The following is a 24,994-nucleotide window of genomic DNA, read 5'->3' as shown; positions in this document are numbered from 1 at the left end:
CTCAGGCAGGTGGATTCATGGCACTGCTTGTCAGGACTAACAGATGAAAGGCAGAGAAGAAATTCTCAGGGTATTCAGGATTTCTGTTGTCTTTTGGGCTGGACTGGGAAGTTTGCTGTTACCAATTGGCAGTGGAATCCAAAGGAAAATGGCCCCTGAGCAATCTAATGAATACCTTTGTTTTCATTAAAATATAAATTTTATGCCTCTGACAGGTATGTGGAAAAAGTAATAGCAAAGAATTTCAAAAGCAAGTAATGACTTTAGTGAAAGCTTATTTTCAGCAAATGTTGGGTATTTCTTCTCTGCAAATGCGATACCTCCTAAAGTAGGAAAATCAAAATCACTGCTCACTTTTGAAGAGTTTAACCAGCAATTTGCTAATGGTACTGAGAAATTATGAGCTGCTTTATTTTCTTGTGCTTTATTTATAGGAAAATACCGACCTTTTTGAGACCTATGATGTTGAACTTATAAAAAAGAATGGGCAAAGCCTGGGGATAACAATTGTTGGATATGCTGGCATATGCGATACAGGTGGGTTTTATGTGGTTTAGGAAAGTCTAGGACAGAGACTTCTCAAACACCCTTTATTCACTAACAGGAAAATGGATAGCGCTTCCTTGAAGCAGAGTAACCTACAAAATCTGTGGAAAAGGATACTTGGAGAGCTCACTGCAAAGTGAAATTCAGCCACAAAATTGTTTAAGAGTTGTGGTTAGCTTAAAAATTGATTCTCATCAGACTGCTGGACTGCGAATTTCACATGCTTAGATCATAACTGTGCAAGATTTTAAACTATAACAGACAGTTCCTGCATGTACAGATTCCAATGTAGTCAGATTCCTGTCTTCACTGTTGCTTATTTTGCCCCACAGTACAATAACAATTCAGATGATACATTTTAAGAAGAGTTTTCAAACAGAGCATCAGATGTCCCCAGATCAAGTCAATTTTTGAATGGCATCTTCAGTACATACAAAATAGCTCAACATGCACTTTCATTTATTTAATGAATTGTTGGTGTTAGGGTAGAAATGATCAATCAGTCCATCTCTCCGCCAGGCAGGCGATACGGAGGATCTGAGCTGTGCGTGATGTGTATGCCACCTTCACGAGGTGATTTACTTTTTTGTGACAAATGGCTGCTTCAGTGTCTGAATTCTGGGAACAGATTAAAATATATGTGCTTGGGTATGGGAACATGGAATTGTTTTTTTTTTTCTACATCCGCTTTAAATTAGAGCTATAAGCTCATCTTCCAGTTGTTGGTTCCACAAATGATAACCTGTTTAAAATTGACTCCACTGAGTATCTGGTTTTGCTCAAAGAGGCAGTGTTTTCTCTCTCCTCCCCTTCCTTGTGGGACTCCAGAAAATATTCTGGGAACGGAGAAAGCGTGATGCAACTGGAGTTGCTTATCCTGCCCTCTTCATTCCCAGGACATCCTCTAGTGTTGCCCCTTGGGACCTCGCAGGCGTGGGCRGTGAGCATTGGGAGCAACGGGGTTGGGGAGGAGCACGCGTGAGGCAGTGGCAAGAGCAGGACTTGCAGCACTAGCAGAGGGGCTTTGCTGAGCATGGATCAAGCAGGTTGGACAGGTGGGTGTATGCGTGTCTGAGGAAGGTTAGCGAGAAGAGGATGGATGACGTGTCAAGATTCACTAAGATTAAAGATCAGCATGTCATATTTATTGTGGGGTGGGAAGGGAAGGATTAATGTTTCAACCGATGATTGTTTTTACTGTGGTTTGTGTTGTGTTTTTTTATTTTTTTATTCCCTGGTTCTAATTAGAAGTTAGAATTAATAACCAAGCTTCAAATATGACAAAGGACAGCTTTTCTGATTTCCATGTTTCTCCTTTTTCATTAAGATTTAAAGTACTAAAGCTGTAAGAGGACAGATTGAAGCCTTGATCAAAGTACTTAAGCACATACTTTTAGCTTAGGTAGTCCTATTGAAATCAAATGCAGCATGGTTTTAAGTGATTGTGGTTTAAAGCCTGTGCAAGCACAAGGACGAATCCATGGAGGAGCTGGCCTTCTGTGAGCCACATTAAAGAAAAATTATTGAGGTCAGTGTACAGGTGCTGGTGTCGATGCTGTTCTTTCTATCAGAGGTTTTCAGTTGTTCTTAACAGTCAAGCTACATAAGTGGCATGTGCGAATGTCAGTGGTTTGCAGAATCATGACTGTGTGGACTAAAGTCTGTGGAAAAGGCTGTAAATAAAAACCTATTAAGAAAAGAAACAAGTTAGTTTAATTAACTATCTTGTTTCTCTCTTTCCTCCTCCCTTCCCCCAACAGAACCTTCAGGGATTTTTGTGAAAAACATAATACCTGGTAGTGCTGCTGACCATAATGGCCAAATTCAAGTTCATGACAAAATCGTTGCTGTAAGTAAAATATTCTGCTCATACATTGCTGTAGAACTAATGATTCATTACATACATCAGGATTAAAAAAATGATGTAGTAAAATCTTTTTAAAATTAACCAAACCTTGTCTGCTTTGCAGAGGGAAGAATTTGGTGATTCATATTTGTTTAGGTAGATTCTGTAACAGAAATGAGCTTTGATTTGCTGTGGTTAAAATATTACTTTATATTCAAAGAAGAAATAAATAGTAGTTAGCTATAAAATAGGCAAGCATTTGGACTGAACTATTTCAGAGTGGAGAGTCTTGGCTTTTGGCCTAAATTAAAGATGAGCAATATCAGCTTCCATTGAAGTCGATGGGATTTGAGGATGGTTAAGATTTTGCAGGAAGTGGCATATTGTTTATGGTCCTTAATGAGTGTACAGCATAGTGTGGATACAATCAAAATATTAATAGTCACAATTTATGTTTAAAAACCCAAGCTTTAAGTGTAGAAAAATTAAAAACCACTGAATAATAGTGAACTGAGGAATGGCCAATTTTACATTCACAGTACAAACAGGAATGGATTACATACTCTCTTTTCATTTTATGAAATAATCTGCATAGAGATATGATTTTAAATTACTTACAAGATGTGAGCTGTGCCAGATCTCCCAAAGTCAGAGTCTCCCTTAAAGAGCAAAATCTGATGCAGCCTTGTGCTTTTATCTGCATTTTTGCAGGAGAAGGCCCTACTGGTGCATGATCTAACAGTGAGGTGAATGGTGTATTTTTGGTGTAAACTAAAACGTCTCAATCCCTTTAAGAATTGGGCTGTTTGGAGTGGATTATACACATAGTTATTTTCATAAGCTTGTGTGTGGGCATGTGACAAATGTAGGAAGAATGAACAGTGATTATGAACTGAACAGACTTTCACTTTGACTACTTTTCCTGGGCATCTTCATGCACGATACTCTTCAAGCTGATCTTCATAAAGAAAAAAAACTGGCAGAACGGGGGAGGAATAGTTGGTTCATGCTTCCGTCAGATTAGTAAATTCCTGTTTTGTGGTTTCCCCACGAACACAAAATAAATTACTATGGTGCTTTCTTTTTAAAATGCATTTTGAAAATATTGTCCAATTCATGAAATGATTTAGTGAAATTCTTTTGCAAATAATACCATCTTTGAGTGAATAACCCTTTAAGTTCTGCAAAAAATAATGTGAACGTTGCTCACAGTGAATGGTACAACATAAGAATGTGATGTGATTGCTATAATGTGACAATTTCTTGTCTTAGGTTGATGGAGTTAATATTCAGGATTATACCAACCAAGAAGTGGTGGAGGCATTGCGTAACACAGGACAGACTGTGCGCCTTACCTTGCTTAGAAAGAAACTTTCTTCTGCTACTCTTTCTTCAGAAAGACCATTAGATAGAGGTAATCCTTTTTATCTTTTCAGTGATTGATTTTATTTCCCATTCAATTTGCAGTGACCTAATTAAACAGTTAAGACTAGATCCCACACCATCCTACATCTTGTAAGGGCGTACTGTGGAAGATGAGATGCTTAAGAAGGAATGAAAGGAAAGAGAAATGAGGGATTCAGGAAAACTGAGTACAAAACTCTTGTGTAGCAAACAAAAAATCTATTAATGAGGAGTGGCTACTACTTCATATCTTTTGCAGCATCTGTCTGATCTCCTCCCCCCCCCCCCACTTGTTTTTACAGTGCAGCCAACTGTTCCAGCCTTAGTGTCGCATGGAGCTGTAGGGACTGAAACTAATGTGGACAGTAAGAGTGAGGAAAACCAAGAACAGAAGGATAATCTTCAAAATGAAAAGAAACAGATTCTACATAAAACAGGTGGATAGAATATCTTGCAGCATCTCTTCCAAGTCTTTGAATTTTCTTTAATCTAGTGTCTATTCTGATGGTCTGTCATGGCTTACTTTGGCTTTAGGTTTTGCTCTGTAACGCCCTTTATTCAGGTTCCTCTGAAGTGAAGCTCTGTCTGTTAGCGCTATCAACTCCTTCCACCCCCAAAATGTAGCGTTGTGCACAGGTTTGCTAAGGGTGCGTTCTGTGACATCATGGAGGCTACTGCTGAAGATGCTGAATAGTGTTAGCCTCTGTACCTTGCCCTTCTCTCATAACTGGCTCTCAAGCCATTGATTAATACACCAGTGGTCTACTTTTTTTTTTTTTTTTTTTTTTTGGTCGATTATAAACAGTAGTGTCATAATCACATTTGCCAGCCCTTTCAGTGCTCTTGAATGAATCCTATCAGCCCTGTGGATCTGAATGCCTATAGCTTCTTTAAGTAGTGCCTAACCTGTTGCTCCCCTGGTGTTGGCTGTCTTTCTTCTTCCTAAGGCACGCTGGCGTGCCCAGAGTTCTGGGATCAAGTTTTGTGTGTGAAGACCAAAGCAAAAAAGCCACAGAGCACTTCTACCTCATTTGTATTTTCTGTCACTAGGTTATACACCCATTCATCAACAGATCCACATTCCCTCTAAGCTTTCTTTTGCTACCAGCATAGTTCTAGATCTGAATGACACGTGTCAGTGTTGCTCACATGAATGAACAGCAAGGGATAGCTGCCAGCAGACTGGATGAGTCTTGGCAATCTCTTTGCAATGGCATGAATATGTTTTTTGGGCAAGTAAGCAAATTTCTCTGGCCAGCAGACTGTACCACTTTATCACCACTCATCGATTCTAGCCCTTCCTAGCCCTGGTCCTGCTCTGATGACCTGAGGTGTCCTGCCTGCAGTCTTCTATTATTGACAGAACTTGTTCATCCTCCTCTGTTGCCAGAGCCCTGAAGCAATTGCAAGGTGAACAACATCAGGAGGAGATGGAGTCTTCCTCCTCCTGTCAGAAGTCACAGTCTTCCAGCTTCCACCCTCTTTAGAAGTTCATATCTGCTTCCAATCCAGTTTTGCTTCAGCCATATCTTCCTTCCTGCTGTCATGGGCCTTGGCTCCTAACTCTGCAGAGTCTTTTCAAGTATTCTGTTGATTTCCAGTTCATCATCCCTGATACCTGATTTGTTGCAGTTCCCTCACCTGGCACTGTGGCAGCTTGATCAGAACCCACCTCCTGGTCCTGGCCTCCTTCAGCCTGGGACCTGGGCTGCAGTGTCCCCCTTCAGGAGTTCTGCTTGAGTAGAGCTTTCTGCAGTCCTGGAGATGACCACAGCAGCAGGGACAGGGGATCACATCTTGTGATGCCTTGTCTCCATTTGTAGGTCATTTTCCACACACAGCATCTGTCTCATCTGCATACCAGGTGCCACGTAACTGCCTTGCTCCAGTTTGCTTGTCCCATTTATAGTGCTCTTGGTCGCTGGCATTTATCCTAGAGTGCCAGATAGGTAGGAAGCCCAGCCGAGTTACATCAACCTCCTGTGAGATTCCCCACTTGGAGTGAACCTGCTGTCTGTTGGTTCCCAGACCCAACTCATTTATCCTGTGGTACCAGTACTGTTGCATACTGCTTCCTCCCACGCTGCTGTTGGAAACTAGAGTTAAGTCTCTGGGCATGCAATTTTTGGCTTGCTTGTCCTGAGCTTACTAGCCAAACTGGAAAGTTACTGACTTCATCCCTATGCAGGTAAATGAGTATCTCTAGTCTGGAAAAGGCAGAAGACCTGATAGCTGGAAACAATAGCCAGAAAGATGGGAGTTGGAATAGGCATGCGTTTTTAACAGTAAGGGCAATTGGACATAGGGACAAATCACAAAGGAATGGATTGCTTTGTTTTTTAGCTGACATCCAAATCAAGGTTGGAGGCCTTTCCAGAAGGCATGCTTCAATTCCCCTACAGATTTCTGGGCTCATCTACAGGAACTTCTGGGTGAAATTCTACAGCTTGTGTTAAAGTCAGCATAAATTATCCTTATGCTTTGTAATTTCTAAGCTATGTATATGTAATAGAGGATTCTAAATTATGGCTGTCAATGAATAACAATTTTGCTATGATTGTGGAAGATCTGTCAGTATTAAAGACAACCTGGAAATGAGAGAAATATAGCAGTTCCTATGTTTCATTCTGTTTTACTTTTCTGTCCAAGACTTATAACCAGACATCCTGTGTTGTGACTTCTGCATATTCCCAGAAACAGGAAGCCAAAATGGAGATTGCTGAGTAGCTAAGATGTGAGGCTATCAAGGCATTGTTTTAGCTGCATGAATGTAAAGGCATGTATGAATTAGTATTTGCACTGGAGGAATAATTTAAAGGCTTAGCAACAGTACATGTAGCTGGTAGGACTTATAATCACTATTATAGAGGCTAGAAAAGAGTGTTTAACATGCACAATCCAGTGTCGTTTATCCAGTCCTTTTTTGCTCTGAATACTGTGGAACTTTCTGTGTATAAAGTGTTTTCTCCTTCTACTGAGGTGAATGATATCTCTATAGTCAATTCTTGATTACTCTTGATTGGGTTATCTTGTGTCACAGACTGCAGATGTTTGCCGTGATGCAAGGAGAACTTTCTCAGGAAGTTGTTACCCAACACCTAGTGCTGTGCAAATATGGCATATCAATGCCAGGATCAGTTTAGTCTGGGAGGTAAAGTTGCTTTTGCCTGGCTTGAAGTTAATGAACTCTGTTGGTCTCAAGGTGTGCTATCTAGAGAGGCCTTAGTGATCCCTATTCCGCAAAGAGTCAGCTTGGATCTAACTTTATTTATGAGCCCTTTCCACAGCAGATCTGAACTGCTTTGATATAGATCCACTTCCTCTCCTTATACGCTCCAAAATCCCTAGTTTCAAGAGGAGTTGTTAGGTCGTAGCCAGATCGCATGTATATGAGCGGCTCCCCCTCAGCTGTAATGTGGTGCCAATCTCATAATCCCTTTCTCTGGAGCTCTGTGCAGATGCACCTGGGTCTGGCAAGGATTTCATTGCCTGGAATTAATAGCTCCCAGCCAGACCCATCCTGATTTCTGTGGGGTATGTATGCACTGCATTTCCCAGTGCATCATGTAGCAAGGGTATTATGGGATTTTTCTATTCTCGTGGGTATCCAAGCTCCCCCTACTCTGGCTAATACAGTATGATATGTTTTGTGTGGACAGTGTATCTTGGGATACTGAAATTTAAACACTGCCAATACTCTTGGTTTACAATCTGATACTGCCCTTGATATTATTTAATATTGCTGGTTCTCATTGGACCTTTACAGAATCATGAAATGGGCATGATTTTAAAATTGAGTAATGAATCAGTGGAATTTAATGTAATGGTAAGCAAATCTCATTGCTTGATTGAACTGATATTTTATAGTGAAAAAACACTTGAAGTTAGAAGGTTCTGCAAAAGGTTTTTGCTATTGTAAAAGGTGTGTGTGCACCTCTGTTTAAAAAGGTGAAATATGCATTTGCAAATTTTGTTCATACTGAAATATGGTACATATGATTTCACCTTGGAATAGAATTTAATGGCCAAGTTTAAATTCCAAAGATAGGTGCTTATTTTGGACATGGTGATGGGCACTTAATTATGATGGTGTTAAAGTAAATACTGCTAATTTAAGGCTCTGACTAAACTCTGGAAATGCTTTTGAAAGTTTAATGTAAAAGGTATGTTTTATAAAATATGTATTACTTCCCTTTAGACCCAGTTGTGTGAAATTCTTATTCAAATTGTGTTTCCTGGAGAGGTATTAAATAGTAATTCTGTCCAGGCAAAACTGTGCTTAAACAGTTCTATTACAAAGGCAACATGGTTCAGGATGCAATGTATATGAGGCCTTAAACTTTCTGCTAGCAGACTAGAGGCAATTAAGTTAACAGCTGCATCTGCAAGACTGCAGACTGGGCAGAACTGCTTGTTTTCGCCTTGTGGCAGTATGCAAAACCCAAAGATATGATGATGCTAGCCAGGAGCTTAAAGATGGATGGAGAATAACATTCAGCAGTAGAGACGATAGAAGTAATGTATTAATGAAGTGTAGGAGAGCACAGCACACATCCTTGTACAGTGAGTTTGTGAAATCAGGAGATTGCAAGAAAAAAAAAACTGTTTTGAAGATGCCAGCAATTTTGACCAGGAAAGATATTTACCATCAAATACAATATATTTGTGATTTATTCTTGATACCTGCTAATAAGAATGGAAAACTGCATGGAAGTGCAGGCAGAGAGGCAGAACTCTAAACATGCTGAAAACTGTTGTTAATGAAAGCTGACCCTGGGACATTTCCTTTCTGAGGCCTCACTCATTGCAGAAGATGTAGTGTGTATTTCAGGCCATGAGAAATCAAGCTGGATGAAAGACTAGAAAGAAATAGATTTCTATTAGTTGCCATGTAGAAAAAGCTGTTTATGAAAAAGGAGCATTGAAGTGACTTGGGTGATACCACTGGAAGTAAGTATATCTAATTCAAACGCCTTCCTCCAACATTTCCACAGTTCTGAGGAAGTTACAAGCAAAGACCTCAAAGACTATTTGAAAGAAAGAAAGGGGAAAACTTTGAATGGAGATGTGCATCAGCACCTGTTCTGAACAACCATAGATTTTGGTCGTGCTTTTTGGAAGTGACAAAGAAATCTGTATTCAGCCAATTGAGCACAACTTAGAGTTACTGAACTGAACTTTGAGCTTGAGCCTAAGATTTATTACTCTTGGTGAGGCTTAACATCCACATCTGACTGCACAGAGGATTGCAGGTGCTTAGGTCCTGTGTGTTCAGGCTATAACTTTGTAATAGCAGAAAAAGAAACTGTAAAGTATTTTTGTACCTGCGTATTTCTGCAAATGGGAAGAGTAGAAAGATGCACTCGTGTTTTGTTTTTCCAACAGTTGAGAAATATAGTGATCAGCCTGTGCTTGATAACAAGGCTCATGAAGAATACTTCTCAAAAACTTCAATTAAATTTAAATGGAGGAAAAAACCTTACAGTGCAGCTCAGAAATTTTAAGATGATTAAAGTAAGATGATTTATTTCCAAGACAACTGTGGTCTGTATTTAAAAAGCACAGATTTTTATTCTTGGAGGGGTTTCTTTTTGGTGACAAAAATAGTTACTGAACTGCAGGAATCCTTTAATATTTGTATCTCTTTGAGCCTATGGATAAAAGGAACCCTGGAGAGGTCCAGCTGAAATGTCAGGGGTTAGGCTCTGAGGTGTGTGATTTCTCAGTGCAGTTCAGATAGCATTTGACTACTTGGCATGATAGGTGATGTTTGGAAGCGATGCAGTGATTGGTTATGCTCTTGTATAAGGTAATTTAAATCTTTATTTATAAGGAGCTGAAAACTTCAACGTTACGAAATGATGTAATGAGGATTCTTTTGCAAAGCTCGTAAGTGAGTTTTATCTTGCAACCTACAGAGGTGTTGAAAGACAAGGAAGTTAGGCATCCCGTTTGCATTGGCTTTTGCTAGTAGGAAGGTCTGAGCTTCTCTTGGTGTCTTAAAATCCTCCCCTTGAGGTATTTTGCTTGCTAGTTTGTGTGCTGCCTGGGAGATTGTGATTTACATTCTAAATTTTAGTATGACACATCAGCAATACTAAGTGGTCTGTGCCTTGTCTAGACATCTGACAAGCTATTACAGTCATTCAGGGGAAAAGCAGTTTTCAGTAATTCCATCTCCAGTTGCTGCTGCTGTAGCTGCTAGATGGAATTTGCTTTAGAGTTTGATTCTTACCAGTTAAACATTTCTTCGGCGTGGAACTTTATATGTGTGCTGAGCTTCTGGATGAGGTCAAATGCAGGGCAGCCAGTCATTTTATGCTGTCTAGCTCTGTCAAATTGTCTTACACGAATGTAATACTGCCTCGGTTGCATAAGTAAGAAAGCTGAAAAGATATAAATGTCAAGATAGCCAAGTTCCCACGGAAGACTGGTTTAGAACTGGAGCTTATATTAAAGCTCATGTTACTTACTGGCCTAATTAAACTAGACAAGCCTTTGTACCTGCCAAACGTATAAATAAAGTCTACGGCTGCATTTGTGCTGATGCAGCCCCTTGATAACAGCAGTATCTTGTCAGGTGTTTACTTCTTAAGGGGGTTCGTTTTGGTGGGAGATGATGCTTCCCTGGAGGGGCAAGCATTTATATAGCAACATATTATGAAGTTGCATGAAATTTGTTTTGCAGCCTGAAAGACTGATTTATTTACAGTGCTSTATGGTACCAAATTCACATCTTGTCAATGGAAGCATCAACTCTTTTGCTTGTTAGTTGAATAAATCACACTATAGCAGTAGCTGACATGGTGCATTGTTTTCCTGAAAGTTGTTTTGTGATTTGAACTGCTTGATAGACTCAACTTCATGCAATTTCCTTTTTGTGACCATTGTAATCTTTTATTTACACTGAATTTTTATTGACGTATTTAGAAGTAAATGTATTTTTGCATGTACAATGTGTTTGTAAATTTAATATTTGCTTTCACATTTAGGAAGAGTCCCATTCTCTCCAGCATATGAGCTGAAATCCAAGTGGGAAAACCTGCTGGGACCTGATTATGAAGTTATGGTATGTTATCCTTCGATAAAGTACACTGATGTATGTTATTTCTTTAAATTACAGATCTGTGAGCTTAGCATTACAAGCTGTTAATAGAACAGTTTAGTGTTTGGAACAGATCAGTAACATCAAATTTTGTTTCCCTTAACATCAAGGCTGAAATACAGGAATGTTATAATTTTTTTTTTTTATTCTGTTGATATAGATGCTATTGTTTAGGCAGGACCAGTGATTTAAGAAAATCAACTTTCCCTTTATTTATCATAGCAGCCACTTAAAATATTTGGCATTTTTATGATTTTTGTTTATGATCCATTTGTTTTATTGTGCACTGGGGGGAAAAAAAGGCTCAGAATATTACTCCTGTGTTTCACAAAGAATCTTGCGATTTTATTTAAAGAATGAAAGAATGGTTTTCAAATGTATTGGAAGAAAAGGAAGTAATTCAAAGTAGCGTAACTTTGTGGTGCTGGTGCCTATAAGATGCTTGTTCATCTCTTATTGAATGATTACCAAGCAAAAGATTGTTTACTTTTTCCAGATATGAATCATCATAAGGAATTGACTGAAATTTCAAATCACTCCTGCTTTGCAATGCTATGTTAGCCGCTGAGCATAGATAAAAGACTCCAGCCAACATTCTTTCCAAAGTCTTAAGAAAATCTCACCACCACCAAGAAAATACCTTGTTTGTCTTTGCAATACTTGTCCACTTGATTTAGAGACACTTATTTTTACTACTTGGAGTAGCTATCATTCCATTCGCTTGCTGGAAGATTTAAAGTAGCTTTAAGAACTGTCTTGAGAAACTGGCTCCTCTTCTTTCCATTAGCACTCCTTTAAGATCTGAAGTTCATATAAGATTATGTACATGATTCAATAAATCTGCTTTGCTACCCACTTTAGTTGCTTGGTATTCCCATTCTTACATTTCCAGAGTCTGATATTACTTCTCTTAGCATTATCACACTTCCCACAGAGGATGAAAACCTGCTTAGTTTGTGAAACTGTGCATTTCTAATTCTTCTTTAACTGCTGCCAGTAAAATGGCACAGGTGAAAATACTAATAATTGGTCCTTTTAAATGATAGAAGGAAACTGCCATGGCAGCCCATTTTGAAAGCTGTCTTTAGTTCTTCCAGTTTCTGTCTTCTCTATGTACCTCTAGTCTTGCTTGGCCATGGTCAATGACAACATTTAGTTTGGTTTCAGCCTGATAGCTCAGTCTGTTTGACGCTATCCTCCCTCCTGTGCTTGGCTCCACTGAAACGGGCAGAGCACCCGAAGGAGACAAATTTGAGTATTTTCTCCAAGTACTTCTCTTAGAGGAAATGGCTATTGAAGAAGGAACTTAGCATCACCCATGGCTCCTGTGTTTCTGATTCCTTGTGGTACCAGCTTTAAGGAACAAAAGAGATCTTGCTGTAAGAGAGAAAGAGACCCTAGTATACTGTGCAGGATTTATGGCTGCGTGGTATTTGTTGCCGGGTATCTAACCGTGAACAGACAACTGAGGAGTTATCAGTCATAGATTCATTTAGTTACAACTGAATGGATATGAAATGGATTCTGTCTGTTGGGAAAAGTACCTTAGGTACTGGGAAATAAGACTCTGGAAGCCGTAATAAAGGTTCAGCTGGAAGAAAAAGCTGAGACTTAGTGTTGTTTTGTAGATACTTTCTTTAAGCTGGAAATTTCCAAAGGAGCCTGAAGGAAATAGTTACCTAATTTTACAAGGCTGTATCTTTCCAAATCTGGCAAGTCTAGCAATCATTCCAAACATACTCAATTTCAGTGTCCCAAGCTCCTACCCTAGGCCGCAGATTGCCATGTATTTAATCTTACTACATTTAAAATTTGAGTAAATAACCTTTCTAAGGTTACAGATAAATAAATCCTGTTAAAGAAGAACAGTGCAAGAAAATTGGTGATAAAGGTTATGGTCATTATATTCAAAAAAAGGAGTGACAATAAATCCCTTCAGTACATCTTGAAAAGAAAAACACCCACCCACGCACAAACCTATTGTGCATTCAAAATTAAGCTCATTAAACTCATGTGTTTCAAGCCATGTTGGAAACATGCTGCAGAAGATAGTAGTTAGTCTAGGTGTTAGATGACTGTAGTACCTGAAGTAAAAACTTAAGCTGTAGTACTTTACTGATTGGCAAATCAGTTTGGGTATTTGTATCAAACATAATTGCATTTTGTGCTTATATAGGATTATTGAACTTGATTTTAAAATTGGCACTTGGGCTTCAGGAAAAGGGTAATATTGCAGTCTGCTAATTGTGCATAATTGCAGCATTCCTAAATGCAAGTGTTCTGTATCTGAAAGATTTTTCTAACATTTGTTTAAAATTATTTTGCATCAATATAACTTAGTTTAAATATGTTATATTATATGAGTATTATTTTACTCATAATCAGTTTTTTTTGACAGAATTCATGGTTCTGGTAAAGTCTTTATTGTACTGCTATTGAAAAATGTTATGCTGTACAATTTTTAGGTTGTGAATGTGGATACGCCAATTACAGATGATTCAGAGCTCCAGAAGTACTCAAAGGTATGACTTAAGTGATGTTTTCCTTGATGGTATATGTCGGCACATGGCATGACCCAAAACTCCAGATCTGTACGTTTTAGAAATTTGGAGTGATTCCAGTTTTGTGGGTCTATCTTACTCTTCCAAAAGAGGCTGCCAGTGCACTACTTGTCTTCTGGACTGGTCCAATACCTTTTGTAGCATGGGCAAGTGCACCTGGAAAAATAAGCTATGCAACCTAGCTGAAACTTAAGGAAAGGTATAAAGGAGATGCACACATGTAAGCCTCAAACTCTTGAGGACTTAATTACATCCAAATTCAGTTGTAGAATAGTTAATGAAAGCCACCACTGAGTGGAGCAGGGTCGCTGCATTCGAGAAATTCTGCTGAAGAATGACATAGGCCTGCAGAGGGCTTTGCGGTAGCGATGGGACGTTCCGTTTGGTTGGATTGGTCAGAGCTGAAATTAGTTTCTGTCTTCTGAAGCTTTTGAGAGACTTTCAAGATATGTATGCTAGTATCGTGCAATACTCATTTTTGGAGGTGACACAAATTTAAATACCGGTGGGGATGTCTCAGTGAAGAAAGGCCATAAACTCATAATCAGACATCATTGTGATGGGATGCCGAGGATCAATGATTGGCTCTTTTTACTGGAATATCCAGAATAAACTGGAGAACCCGGACTGTCAGCATTTCAACTTAAGTAATAAAAAGCCAGAAAATTGCCAAATTGAAAGAGCAGATACTGTTGATCGCCTTCTCCTTCTGTCCCCACATTGCCATCATTCTTCCTGTCTTGTCTGGATAATGTCTCAGTCTTATCCTAGTCTTCTTAATATTAGCAGAAAGACATTGATGGTTGGAGGCTTCCTGGAGAAAAATGTAGGTTAAGGAGGTCCACTAGGAAAAGGCAAAGACAAAATCAATGGAACACCATGCAGCAGTAAGAATGCCGGTATTAGCAGCTACTTGCAGAGGATGCTTTATGGATATTTTTCCTAGGTCAAAAGTAGGATTGGTCCTCAAGAAGTGTGAGAGCTGATTTTGTGATGGCTTTTTACTGACTTTCTCCAAACCAGTGGTTATGGAATTTCTTTCAGCTTTGTTGAAAACACCTTTTGTGTAGGATAGACTTTAGAGGGTACTTTTCTTCCCTGTATTCTTTCAGTATTATAACGTTATTTAAGAGTATAGTGCAAAATGCCTTTTCCCCAAAAGGAAAGATTGTTTTTAATTGTACAATCTGTTTGGGTAGAGAAATTATGGACATTTGTGCTGTAACACAGATGATGTCGGTGTGAAGACTTAATCATCTCACTATGTGTTTAGTTTAATTGGTGATCTATTGAGTGCTAATTGTTTTTAGAGTGCGGTATGTAGAGAGAGAGATATTGCTTCCTAGCCATACTTATCTTTTGGCAGCTATTACCCATCCACACCTTGAGATTAGGAGTTGAGCTTGACACATTTGATGGACATCATTACATATCATCCATTGCTTCAGATGGTCCAGCTGCGACACTTGGCCTTCTGCAACTGGAGGATGAACTGCTAGAGGTAAAACTTCCCAAAATGAGAACAACTACGTTTCCTGTTTGCTTACCCTTCTTAAAAAATGCTTGTGTTGAATTTTAGTTTGGCTGCTATACATGTGCAATAGTAGTATTAAAGAGTTGGTGGTGGAAGTGGTTGAAACAGTGCTTTGGAAGTCAGAGTTCTCTTCTACCACTGTTTCATTCCTCCTTTACGAACAAAATGGTGAGTTCTTGTGACCTCAAGTGACTTTCATGTTGGTTTGTGAAATATTTAACATGAGCATCAAGAGTCATGAGGGCAGAGATAATATTTGTGTTGAAAGTATTTGCGTCTGTGGTCCTTCAATTCAGTATTTAGAGCAATTTGGCATCAGCTTTGGCATTTTATGTGGTGGGTAATCTTCCTTAGTATTTGTCACTCCTGAAAAATTTACAACAGTCTCGGAATAATGGTTCCTGTTAAGCATTACAACTTGCTTGTTGAGCATTGAAAGACAATTTGTGTGTATGAGCTAGTACATCAGTTTGTTTAAATATGTATAAAGAGGTATTGTGGCAGCTTTGAAGCGATCAGAATCGGACCAGGCCTGGTTGCTCAGGAAGAATATGCATTTAATAATATTAAAATAATATCTAAATTATATGTGTGTGTATGTGTGTATATACACACACATACATACACATATAAAAAATATAAAAAGCCTGCAAGAAAAAAAGTCATTCACTTTCTGTTGAGCTCCTACTCTTAGTGGAATATTTTAAATATGAACTTTTTTCTAGTATATGCAAAGAACTTATTTTAATTGACATCATTGGGAACAGAATCAGGCCTTCTGAAAGATTAATTTATGTTAGTGTTACAGCCCTCTTGCCTTTACTTGTTGTTTACCCTTTAGCATCAAAAATTCATACTCCTATCACTAAGACCTAAAACATTTTCTTCAGTTATTGCTTAATGGAGGAAATCTTGATTCCTAAAGGAAGGGATTAATGGAATGCTGAAAGTGTTGTTTAAATTCTTTGGCCACTAAACAAAAACTTATATACACAAAGCAATAAAGCAGTGCTACAGAGTAATGTAGGAAAATTTAATTGTATATTTTTAACAGTTTTATTTATTACTGTGCAAGTTCACAGATATGTTGAAACCTGGTGAGCATAAACTTTTTTCTACTTTGTAGCTGAAAAAAAAAGAACAACAACAAAATAAAAATGTGCTCCAGGGCTAAAGCTATATATGCCAGATTTGAGCCCAGAGTGTGTTTTTGCAGCCAAGTTATAAATCCCCTTAAGTAGGGGTTTGCAATGGAAAAAGTGACAGCCCCATTCCTAAAACAGGCAGCTCTACCTGGGCCTGATACAGCTGGGATTAAAATGTGATCAGTAATGAATTTTGTTTGTTTGTTTTGATATAGAGTGGGGTTGAATATTGATTATTTTTGATGATGTGTCTGGGTTTTTGACAGAAAGCGTGGTGTTTTCATTTCTTCTTGATTTTAGTTAATTTCATTGGGCTCTTTTTTTTTTTTTAAGAGGAAATTGCTTCCTTGTGTCCTTCTCGGTTTTGTTATAAAATTGCTAATAGAGCAGCTAAGCAGGGTGGTGGGGTGTTGGGCCCCCTACCTGCTTGGAGGCTGGTCCCTGGCCACGGCGCGGACGGCGCGCGAGTGCCCCGGCTGCTGCCGAGGGCCCAGGAGCTCTGYGCATCCGCCGCCGCCCGCCCGCCCGCCGGAGCTGGGAACTTTCCACCACGCCACCACTCTCAATGCATTAAAAAATCCTTACGCGTAGATACTTCTGCTTAAATAATTAACTAATGGATTAGCCTGATAGCTCAGCAGTTGCTGTAATTCTTAGAGGAAAAAGCCACGGCAGTTCACTTTGCTGTGCTGGAGGCCAGTTCCGCCTCTCTGAATTTTTCTCCTCAGGTGGGCTATAGAGTGAGAGGAGCTCTGTGGTTTTCAGCAGTAGAGGATATATTTATGCTATAGAAAGCACAAAGAAAAGACAGAAAAAACAGAGGTGGTCTGAAAGGAAATGATATATATGAAGTGAGATTGCTATGTAGTCTTGCACAAGGCCGAGTCCATCTGCAGAGTAGGGAGATTTGGGAAGTATACGGATAGGCTCTGCCTTAAGTAGTTCTGTGCACAGAAGTAGGTGCTATGTTTTCTAGGATCAAACACACATCAGCATTTTAGTTTGGATCTGGAGTGAAGTTTTGAAGAGAATCTCCAGTTATTCCCAGTTACTGTGCTGTGGTTCGTGTTGGGGAGCGGTTGGAGTGTGTGAATTGGATTCCTAAACCAGTGGTTGCTCTCCAACCCGCATGGGCCTTCGGCACAAGACCAGGCTAGAGACACCCCCAGAGGAATCCCTGAAACACGAGTAGCGTGGGGATTGAGTCCTCTGCACCAACTGGGTTAAATCTCTGCTCTCTGGGGCTGCACTACTTGTCAACATAGATGATATTCACACCTATGACACCTACTGAAATTCTGCTTTCCTTGTATTTAAAGATACTGTTATGGTCCAAGCAGGTGTAACCTCATGATATTGCAAATCATAAAAGAGGATAAATCACTGTAGTTTTATTTTCCTTAAGAAATGTGACTGCAATATCCCATTTCTAAAGCAGCGTTGTTATCATTTTTTAACAAAGGTGTATAGTTTATAAGATCCATTAACAATTGCTTTATGGTCTTCTGTTGTCACTCAGTAGTTAAAGCTTATGCGATTGTAAGCTTTCTCTTGTCAGGGTTTTCTGATGAATTGCTTACTGTAATTGGTTTGGTTTTTATTATATAAACATTCTTGCGTGTTTTCTGTAGGATCTATTTCAGTTTCAACCATTTTGTTATATTTTAAACCTCTGACAGAGTTATGCTAAGTTTTACTTCATGTTTTTGATTAGGGCTCAAAATCTGTATTTTCTTAAGCAGTTTGGTAAATTGATTTTTTTTTTTTTTTTTTAATGCAAACACGTAAGCCTAATGCTAAAAATCCAAAGCAAAAAAGCACGAGTGAAATAATAATGCTAGGAAAGATTTGGACTAGGAAAAGCAGTGAGCAGTAAATGAGGGCACGCTGAAGAGAGCAGAGACATGATAGAGAAATAGTTACAAGATCTTGCGGGTGAAGGTTAAGTCTTACAGTAATGCGTGCATACCTCAGCCTCTATATGTTAATGAAACTATGCAAGCTTTGCTGGAATGTCTAGTAAAACTAGACTTTCACATACCGTTACGGAAAGACAGCTACTGCTCTTCTTGTAATGGTTGAAGTAAACAAAAAAGGTAATTGGGGAATCTGGTTGATATCCTTTTAAATATCTAAGTCTGGATGGATATTTTCTCTTCTCTGTAGGTAAATGGAGTTCAGCTGTATGGAAAATCACGCCGTGAGGCAGTCACTTTTCTAAAAGAAGTGCCACCTCCATTCACACTGGTTTGCTGCCGGCGCCTTTTTGATGATGGCAATGAGTCCCTCGTTGATGAACCGAGCGTGGGGGTTTTGCCTCCGGAACAAAAGGTAGGCTCCTCATCTAGTTCCCGTGGGTAGAAGGACACTAACCTTTTCAAAAAGTGAATGATATTTCTGAGATAGTGATTTAGTTTTCTGAAGATAGTTTTTGTTGTCCTTTTGTTGTTTGATCCAGACCACCTTTCAGTCTGAAAACAACACTTCCTAAAATATGTTTTTATAGTTTTGTGAGGTGGTTTTACATCCAATTGTCATATAAAGCTGCCTTTGCCATTCACTGTGGGCTCCTAAGGGGCTGCTGGTGTTTTCAGTGAAAGATACTTCATGTTTGCAACAGTACAACTTTTGCTGCAGTTTATACAGGTTGGACATGAGAAACTTCTCTGTACTATAAATACAAGGTAGGTAAATCACTGAGCTAGCATGCTGACTATGTACATCCCATCCCTCATTCTTATACTTAATAGGTGAGTGAGAGCTTTGAATTATGCTAAATCACATCTTTGCCACCATTAGCTGATTACTTCCATGTTCTGAATAAAGTTTTTCTGCAGAACTGGAAAAATATGAAACTTTATGTTCCTTTCTATTGTGGAAACTGTAAAGTCCCAAACTAAAGCTTGTTGCATGTAATGGTTGTTCCTGTTTATAAAACATGTTTATGCCTTGGTTTCTCATCTTTTCTGATTCAACACCCTGTAAGGTGGGATTTCTAGGAGCACAGTTAAACAAGAAATAAGGACTTTTTGTGGAAGAGTAGAGTTCAGGGAGTACACCACTGCTTTTTGTAAAAGGCTCTTTCTATTACAAAAGAACTTGTTCCACAGCGGGTTTTTGGTGTTGCATTTTACTGAGCATTTTCCGTGTGCATCCTGTCTGTGGCAAATATTTGCCATAAGATGATACTGATTGAGTGAACAGAGGTCTCCTTCTCACATGGCTTTAGAGCCATCTCACAATATTTCTGCTTGCTTTTGACAGAGTAACAAGGAAAAGCATGTGGAAGAAAAACTATTTCTTCCTTTTGCCTCATGGCGGTGGTCTGCGCAAGAGGCGTATTTGTCCAAAGAACTAGAGTTTAATCAGTGTGAAGTTAACAGTACAAGATTTTAAGGCTTTTCTTGTGACATCTTACATTCATATTTTGTAAAGATTGTACTGTTGAAAGAGCAGTAAAGTTAAAATATTCATTTTGAGTTAGACAACAAAAGATGCCTTTTTTGGAAGATGTGTTTATGAAGCTGGCCTCACCCAGGGAAACTGGGAAACTATACCTCTTTCAGAATTTTTATGCTAAGGCATAAATGTAAGAAAATGCTTTTTCAAACTGGGTGTTATTGTATAGTTAAATATAGATTTTTTTTTTTTTTTTTCTACATATGTAAGGCCACGAGTATCAGAAGATCTCTCTAATGTCTGGTCTTTTCATTAGCTGTCTGTGACTGGTTAAATATTTTATGCTAAGAAATCTATTTTTCCTTTATGCATCTAATGGGACAGCTGAAATTCATCAACATGTAACAGGTTAGTAATGTTGTAACAATTAGGTAATACATGGGTATTTGTATGCCAGGTTGGGCCCTGATGCTCAAAACAGGTAGGCATAGTCCCCAAGGAATATCCAAGCAGCAAGCCAGAGAAGGTACTAGTATCTAAAACTGGACTCATAATGTTCAGTGAAGTTGTAATTCCATAAAAGGTCATATTTTAGGGCATGTATGAACCATAAATAATCAAAATATTGAATGAATAGTGCTTGTAAAGAACTGAAAGCACTGTATTTGAACTAGAACTTTTATTTTTCAGGTGAAACCTGAGGAAGGCATTAATCCTGAGGAGGAAGAAGGGGAATTAGCATTATGGTCTCCTGATGTGAAGGTTATTGAACTGGAGAAAGACAAAAATGGTTTAGGATTCAGCATTTTAGACTATCAGGTATACTTTTCCATATCACTAAATGTGAAAAATCTCTTTGATCCTTTGTTTTGTATGATGCCTTAAAATGTTTTGTGAAATTGTTGACTACTGGGTAATCAGCTTGGCACTTGGTCCTAGAAACTGTGTAGGGAAAAGTAATTTACTTTGAGTCCAACTCTATAAAGTATAGTGTAGAGCTTGTTCTAACCTAGTCTGGTTATTGGACGTGATAGTGAAAAAAGTGAAAAACTCCAACTCATAATTCTGAGTTTAAAGGCTAAATGATGGAGGGAGTTGGATTTTGTTTTATTTTTTTTAACTTGAAATCACTTTTCAACAATGAGAGTAGCAAGAATATTTTCTTAAATATTGCGATATAATTTACTATTTATAAAATTTAATGAGTCTTCTCTCTCTTCTCTGACTGCGCCCAAATTGCCTTTCATTTATGAATACAGTAAAGACCCATGCTGGTCTGCAAACTGTGGTCCCATTCAAGTCATGGAAGGACTGTCTTCAGCAGGTTTGGATCAAGCCATAAAATCGAAACTATCTATTTTCCAAAACAGAGGTTGCAGAAGTAAAGTTTTAACATGGCTGTCCTTCACATGCAGAAAGTCAGGGCTGACAGGTGAATTAGTATTGCAAGCTCAGTTTTTGTACATACAAATTTGCTTTAATAAGTTGCTTTACTTTCATAGTATAAGAACAGAGATTGAAGATCCTAAATTCCTTCCATTATGCTTCGCTGCTTAAACTATTAAACCAGTATTCCAGAGATATGGATAGAATTTTCAATATTTAAAAAAAAAAGTATTAAAAAGAGTTGACTTTCAGAAGTCATTCATAGCTTAAAACATTCTCTGAGAAGAAAACCTCTTTTTTAATGTCAAAACATTTTGACATAGGTTATATACTTTAACGGTTAAACTCATTAGAAATCAAGGGAGAAGTCCTCTGTCAGTGTAGTCGGGGGAAAATTCTGCTGAAATTAATAAATTTTTTTGCAAAATATTGGCCCCAACTAAGTGTATAGAAAACCTCAAAATCTGAAGTCAGAATTAAATGTTCTTAATGTTTCTAGTCAATGTAATATTTTTTCAAAACCTCTAGCAATCATATTTTTAAGGAAATAAAATAGCTGGATTAGTCTTCATAATAATATACACATCACATCTGAGTGCTGCCTAAACATTGTAGTTTAATAAAATGTATTCGATTGTTATACATAAATGTCAAGTGATATAAAATTCAATTATATTTTTGATACAATAAGACATGAATAGGGAATGGATTCAAATAAAAAAAATACTTGGAGTATTATGCAAAACCATTAATTCTATATTTTACCAGTGTGATTTAAGATTACTGAAAATAGATCCTGTTAGTCATTTTCGCTGACACATGTTGTGTTGCAGTGCCAGCTTTACTGTAGAGTTGCTAGGAGTCTTTACAGAGCAGTAATACGCAGATTTGCTTTTAAGTTCTCGTATAATCAGAATTAATGAAGGCTTTAATAACGGGCTTTTTATTTACTTATTCGCAGATGCAAATACATGAGCAATGTTGTGATACTTTCGGCTAAATTTAAATAGATTCTAATCAATTCTAAATGAGTGGTAAACCACTTAAGCTCAGATCTTTATAATTTCAAGATATTTATGTATAAAGTATGCTCTTTTGTTTGGGATTTGCCTCTTAGATCTTTTGCACTCTTCATCATGTGCAGATTAATTTTTAGACAGATATCTGTAGCTGTGTGTGTGTGTGAGTAAATATCTCCGTCATATTCTTGAGGGCATGGCAAAGACAATGAATAATTGTCTACACTTAATTGGGGGTGGGGGGGGGGGAGTGTAGTTACTGGGAGATTGTTCAGAATTCTTAAAGCAGGGTTTACCAAAAAGCACAAAATTACAGTGAAATTGTGGATTAAAGGACTCGCACACGTAACTGTTTTGTGCATTTCTTTTTGCAGTTTTATCCTGTTTTTAAAAAATGAATTTTTTTAGCCCCCTTTTCTTTGTTTTGCAGGGGGAAAAAATCAGTCTTTATAATGGCAAATAAGCTGCTTGCACTATGTATCCACTATTCATAAAATAGGCATATTCGTATGATTACTCAAAGTGAGCAAAGTCAGGAGGGGTAGTCACACGGCCTAGCTTCACATCTCCAAACAAGGTGCCCTGGTGAGGGACCGGTCTCTGTAGGCCCCCATTAGAGTTGATGGAAGGGACGGGGGGGGTGAAGGACTTTTTGAGAGGTGATTCGGAGCAGAAGGCTAACTCCTGGTGCTCTGAATTGCCCTATAAGAGCCTCTCTCTTCCTGCGCTGTCTGTTGTGGAAGTTTCCTTAAACTTCTGCCTTGGGTACCCGACTTGGAGGTGATGCGACTATACCTCTGGGCTTTTAAGATCCAAATGTGTTTGTAGCTTTTGGTTGAAACGGAACTTCAGAAAGACCGGTGGGAATATTTAAAGTAACATTGCAGAGGGGAAAACCGTGATGCACTATTATAACATCTTACCTTCCACTTCCATCCAGTTATGATAACATCCTGGAAATGCTATCGCAGTACCAGTGTATACCAGCCCGTTTCGGTCACTTCTTGTGAGGGAACGGTGACTGTTATCTGCAGGATTTAAGGACCCCTGAAATCCTGCTCCCAGAGAGGTGTTACCGTCGGGGGCTGTTGTGGCGCTGATCAAAGCCAGATGCTCTGCAGCGGTGAAAGAATGTTCAGCAATTAGGGAGCAGGCTGCTTACGGGGTACTGGGCAAGTTTCTTCCCCCTGCTTTCCATTAACGTGTGCCATTTATTTTGAAGCATGAGGCTTTTTACCTTTCTCTGTTGATTTTAATTATAGAATTAGACATGATGCTGAATGTGCTCGTTATAAGAACACTTATAGCATTAATCATCTTGTTTTCTCCAAACTGTCTACAGGCTAGGCATAATTGTGCCTCAGTTGTCTGAAATGTTGTAGTTTCCAAGCCGTGCTCTGAAAAACGGTATTAATAAAAACTCATGGTGATGTAGAATAGGAATTGGAGTACTGCTCAAAGCGAATGCTGAGATCGAGAAATTATTACTCTGGCATATTAATTTTTAATGGGCTGTCTTTCTAATAATGTTTCATCTATCAAATAAATGATAGGCATATCCCAAATGACTTGCAGGATATTCCCAGAAATGTACAAACATAATTCCAATGTCTATATATTTTAATGAACTAATTACAAATTAATTATACCAATTACGTGTAATCAATAGTATTTCTACTTTGTCCTGTGTCGTCTTTTTTCTGTCTTTACAGGTTTAAATGCTCAAAACAGAGCTGCCTTCTTTTTTAAGAAGGTCCTCGAAGGATCTTGCTAAAAATTTGTGATACCATTACAGGAATAGAGTAGGCTTAGCATTTTTGCTGTAGTAGAACTGCGTTTATGTAGGATAATGCTCAGCTTCAGATTATCACTATGTATAAAAAGATCTTTTTTTCTCCTTTGCTGAGTGTCCTAATTCCTAATTGCGCATTAGGAAATCCAAAATCTTTGAAATGGGCGCCGTGTTAGCAAGGCTGGCAGTTGGCGAGGGGAAAGGGGCGGCCTGGTCTTGCAGCACGTTGCTTGAAATGAGCCGTTTCACTGGGGTGGGGGGACGGGGAAGGGGCCGGAGGGAGCGGAGGGGCCGTGCCGCTGGGCCTCGGCGCGCTTTCCGCGGCCGATGGCGAGCGGCGCTCCRCCGAGACGGGAGGCAGCGCGGCGCGGCCGGGATGGGGTCTGCAGCCGGGCCCCTGCCCCCCTTTTGGCCGTTAAAAAGGTGCGGTGTTCGCTCTCGCGGCCAACTTCTACGCTAAGTAATACACGCTCCCTCCCTTAATTTCCTTGTAATTTCACTTGGAGAAGTTGCTGGTTTTTTTCACCTCTTAACTAACTTTTATGTAGTGTCGCTGGCACATTTAGCGGCAAGCGTGTTTTGATGGTGAATGGGGGACCCAGTGTGCTGTTTGTGAAGTGCCCTGGGATCGTCGGTGATGCAAGGGGCTGTGTTAACCGTGTTTATTGTTCTTTGCCAGTAGATGCGAAGGTATCTCGCTTATTAGGAACTTTGTCTAGCCGAAAGCGAAACCTCCTAGCCAGCAAGGAAAGAGGTAAGGCATTGTTAGCGAGGCCAATATTTTTTGTTAGAAAGAAAGAAAAACAGAAGAGGGCATGGTGTGTCAGTAGGTTAGAACAGGGGAGAAATGTTGTATAAAAATGACTGTGGTCCCAGGGGGTTAGAGTGAGGGGGGGGGGGAAAAGCACACGAGATGAAGACATTTAGAGAGCGAAATGATCAGAACAGTATAAAAGATACTTTGAGTAGCCCTGAAACAGTGTTTAGCCAAGACCTGATGCGTGCAGCTGAACAGGCTCTGTCAGCAACGTTTTACAGAAATATTGGAAAAACCACAGGTAGCTGAATTGCAGATTTCTTGAGGCAGTATTGACCAGAAGGTAACTTGAATGGTCTGATGAGCTTTTATCAAATTAAACAAAAAGCTGAATGGACTTTATGTGGAGCTTAATTTACTGTGCTTTGAAGTCAGAGTATTTTAAAGCATCTGTTTTAAAGTGCCTGAAACCAGAGGGGCTGCGGACTGGGCTAGGGAGG

General features: G+C 38.9%; 1 protein-coding gene across 10 annotated transcripts in view; it reads left to right on the top strand.

Moving 5' to 3' along the window:
- The window catches only part of PATJ (PATJ, crumbs cell polarity complex component), a 160,577-nt gene that overhangs the window by 22,000 nt on the left and 113,583 nt on the right, over nt 1-24,994 (top strand). For 9 of the 10 annotated variants that reach the window (XM_026074452.1, XM_026074451.1, XM_026074458.1 and 6 more), the window contains 9 exons: nt 435-537; nt 2,307-2,395; nt 3,665-3,806; nt 4,099-4,233; nt 10,789-10,865; nt 13,367-13,423; nt 14,829-14,963; nt 18,308-18,472; nt 20,231-20,359. In XM_026074452.1, coding sequence (XP_025930237.1) covers nt 435-537; nt 2,307-2,395; nt 3,665-3,806; nt 4,099-4,233; nt 10,789-10,865; nt 13,367-13,423; nt 14,829-14,963; nt 18,308-18,472; nt 20,231-20,359 — 1,032 coding nt within the window. Of the gene's footprint in view, nt 1-434; nt 538-1,504; nt 1,602-2,306; nt 2,396-3,664; nt 3,807-4,098; nt 4,234-10,788; nt 10,866-13,366; nt 13,424-14,828; nt 14,964-18,307; nt 18,473-20,230; nt 20,360-24,994 lie in introns of those variants that run through there. The other variant, XM_026074459.1, reaches the window with a different exon arrangement.

Source organism: Apteryx rowi, unplaced genomic scaffold (genome assembly GCF_003343035.1).
Source record: "Apteryx rowi isolate R43461 unplaced genomic scaffold, aptRow1 scaffold_39, whole genome shotgun sequence".
NCBI lineage: Eukaryota > Metazoa > Chordata > Aves > Apterygiformes > Apterygidae > Apteryx > Apteryx rowi.
The sequence above is the reverse complement of the archived record's forward strand: the minus strand, read 5'-3'. Positions and strand labels throughout refer to the sequence as shown.